The sequence below is a fragment of the Frankliniella occidentalis genome, unplaced genomic scaffold, assembly GCF_000697945.3.
Source record: "Frankliniella occidentalis isolate FOCC.00 unplaced genomic scaffold, Focc_3.1 Scaffold17, whole genome shotgun sequence".
NCBI lineage: Eukaryota > Metazoa > Arthropoda > Insecta > Thysanoptera > Thripidae > Frankliniella > Frankliniella occidentalis.
Genome location: NW_026267147.1, coordinates 2,063,499 through 2,065,608, shown reverse-complemented (window position 1 = coordinate 2,065,608; position 2,110 = coordinate 2,063,499). Strand labels below are relative to the sequence as shown.

At 51.6% G+C, this 2,110-nt stretch overlaps 1 protein-coding gene across 3 annotated transcripts in view; it reads right to left on the bottom strand.

Annotated features, from left to right (window-relative positions):
* LOC113215508 (MOXD1 homolog 2) overlaps positions 1-2,110 on the bottom strand; it is a 481,769-nt gene that overhangs the window by 77,001 nt on the left and 402,658 nt on the right. For all 3 annotated transcript variants that reach the window (XM_052264209.1, XM_052264207.1, XM_052264208.1), the window contains one exon: positions 757-903. In XM_052264209.1, the coding sequence (XP_052120169.1) occupies positions 757-903 (147 nt within the window). The remainder of the gene's footprint in view (positions 1-756; positions 904-2,110) is intronic.

Here is a 2,110-nt window from a genome sequence, read left to right as displayed (position 1 = left end):
CGAAGGAAGCTAAGTGTCTTTTCTCTCCCAAAAGACTCGACGGCGCCGGAGCCCTCGAACAAAGTTCACACAGAGAGCAGAGCGAGACAGAGAGCGAGGTGCAGGGAGGCGGATAGAGAAAGAGCGAGGGGGGGGGAGTTTCTTTCCATCAGTTAATACCTTCCAACTTTTCTCTAGCGGGGGCGCGCGCGCGGGGGCCGCCGGGCAGCGGGCGCGGGCGGCCAGGTACTGTCGGCCTAATGAAAAGTGCTTGCGATCACGCCAAGTTACGCCCGCCGGTCCTGGCGGGGGCGGGACGGGGCGGGCCAGGGCGGCCCCGCTGTTACTCCCTGTGCATTTCATTAGGTGGCCGCCAGTCTCACTCAGACGCACAAGATGTTCCCCTGATTCTTTGTTTCGAGTCTGTGCTGACAGAGAGATCAGAGGGCAGCAATCGCGGATGTTATTTGGCGGTGGCTTTAGTAAGCGGCCGATATAGTAATAGGTCGTCCAAATGGATCCATCAACTAATGAAAGTATTTCGGAGTGCTGAGACGTGTAACAATGTAACACATTGGGAATGCCGCATAGTCTTGAAAGTGATCAGATAAAACCAAGTGACTCCGCGCCGTTCTATGTAACTGTACCGTGGGGGACACCTCGTAAACTATTGGAGGGGAGTGAATTCACATACTCTTAGAGATGAGTAAGACGCGATTCGCACACTTGTAAAGTTTAGATATAGCCATAGCCTAACAAAGCAGACAGTCAACTCACCGTTATTTTGAAGTCATGCGGGTCGCAGGTGTCGTATTTCCGCCGAAACCTTAGGACAGTGTGAGTGCCATTTTCGTATCCCAATAACTGTTCGTAATCTTGACTAGAATCCACTTCGGGCTCGTAGCGGTCGACTGCGTGGCGGTCCTGAAACCAGAGATAGACAACGTTAGAAGGGGGTTGTAAAAACGCTTTTAACACGAGGTATGGGTAAGTAAAGAGGCGGGAGAAACAAATATCTCTTAACGAAGGTAATTTGCAGCCTCGAACAGAAGTATTGCAAAAAGAAGCAAAACAAGAAAAAGTGTGTAATAAATCGAATTAGGACAACTCGGGAACATCTTACAGACACCGATTAACAGAAGCTACGTCAATGACAAGCACTACTGTTTGAAATCGTCACAACGTCGCGCCAGTAACACCGTGGATTTAACGCTGGTGCCCCGGCTGGAGATGTATTTTTTACGGCCTCCAGGGGGATTCATCCGCCTTCTGCGGAACCGATCCGATTCAAGGCGGGCTAGGAAAAGTGTCTCTATATCCAACTCCACCTCTCTCTGTCCCTCTCTCCAGCTCTTAGAGTCAGGTGGGACAAAGACAGAGGGAGGGAGGCACGATAAAGGAAGGAAAAGACAGAGATAAATGGATGGGTAAAACGCGGGAGAGGGAGAGGGAGAGGGAGAGGGAGAGGGAGAGAGAGAGAGGGAGAGAGAGAGAGAGGCGAAGGGGCCACCCCGGTGGGGACATGATCCCTTTCAAGGCATACCATACCATTCAGTCCGCCTTTTATTGCACAGACCGAACGTCTCACATTACAATGGCTTCATTTGCGATTCTCTGGCCGGGCCACGACTCTTCTCTCCTCGCACACGCCCCTCCCTTCCTCCCTCTCCTGTTTTCTAGGAACGGGAGGCGAGGAAGAGGAGAGAACAGAGATAACCTCTGTAAAAGATTTTATTGCGCAGTGATGACGGACTCGAGAGCCAATGGCAATGCGATTATGACCGGGGATCAGCGGGGTATAGCGCCTGCAGCGCCAGGGACTCGTGTATGCGGTGCAACGAGCAATTGCAAAAATAACAAAAACAAGCACAGCGCCATACCACACCCCATTTTTTGTATGTCTTTTAAAAAAACTAGTCAGTGCGTGTATCCTGGTTAAATCGGGAAAAATAGAGAGAAATAAGGGCATTAATTAATCCATTAGTGGTAAGGGGTCGAAGCGGCGATTTTCACAGAGCAGAGTACGCCGAGCCACGCAAACGGCCGGCATGCGATCCAGAGCTCCAAGCATTCCACACGCGCAGGCCGCGGGGACCGCACTGTGCGAGAGAAAGAGACAGGGAGACACAGT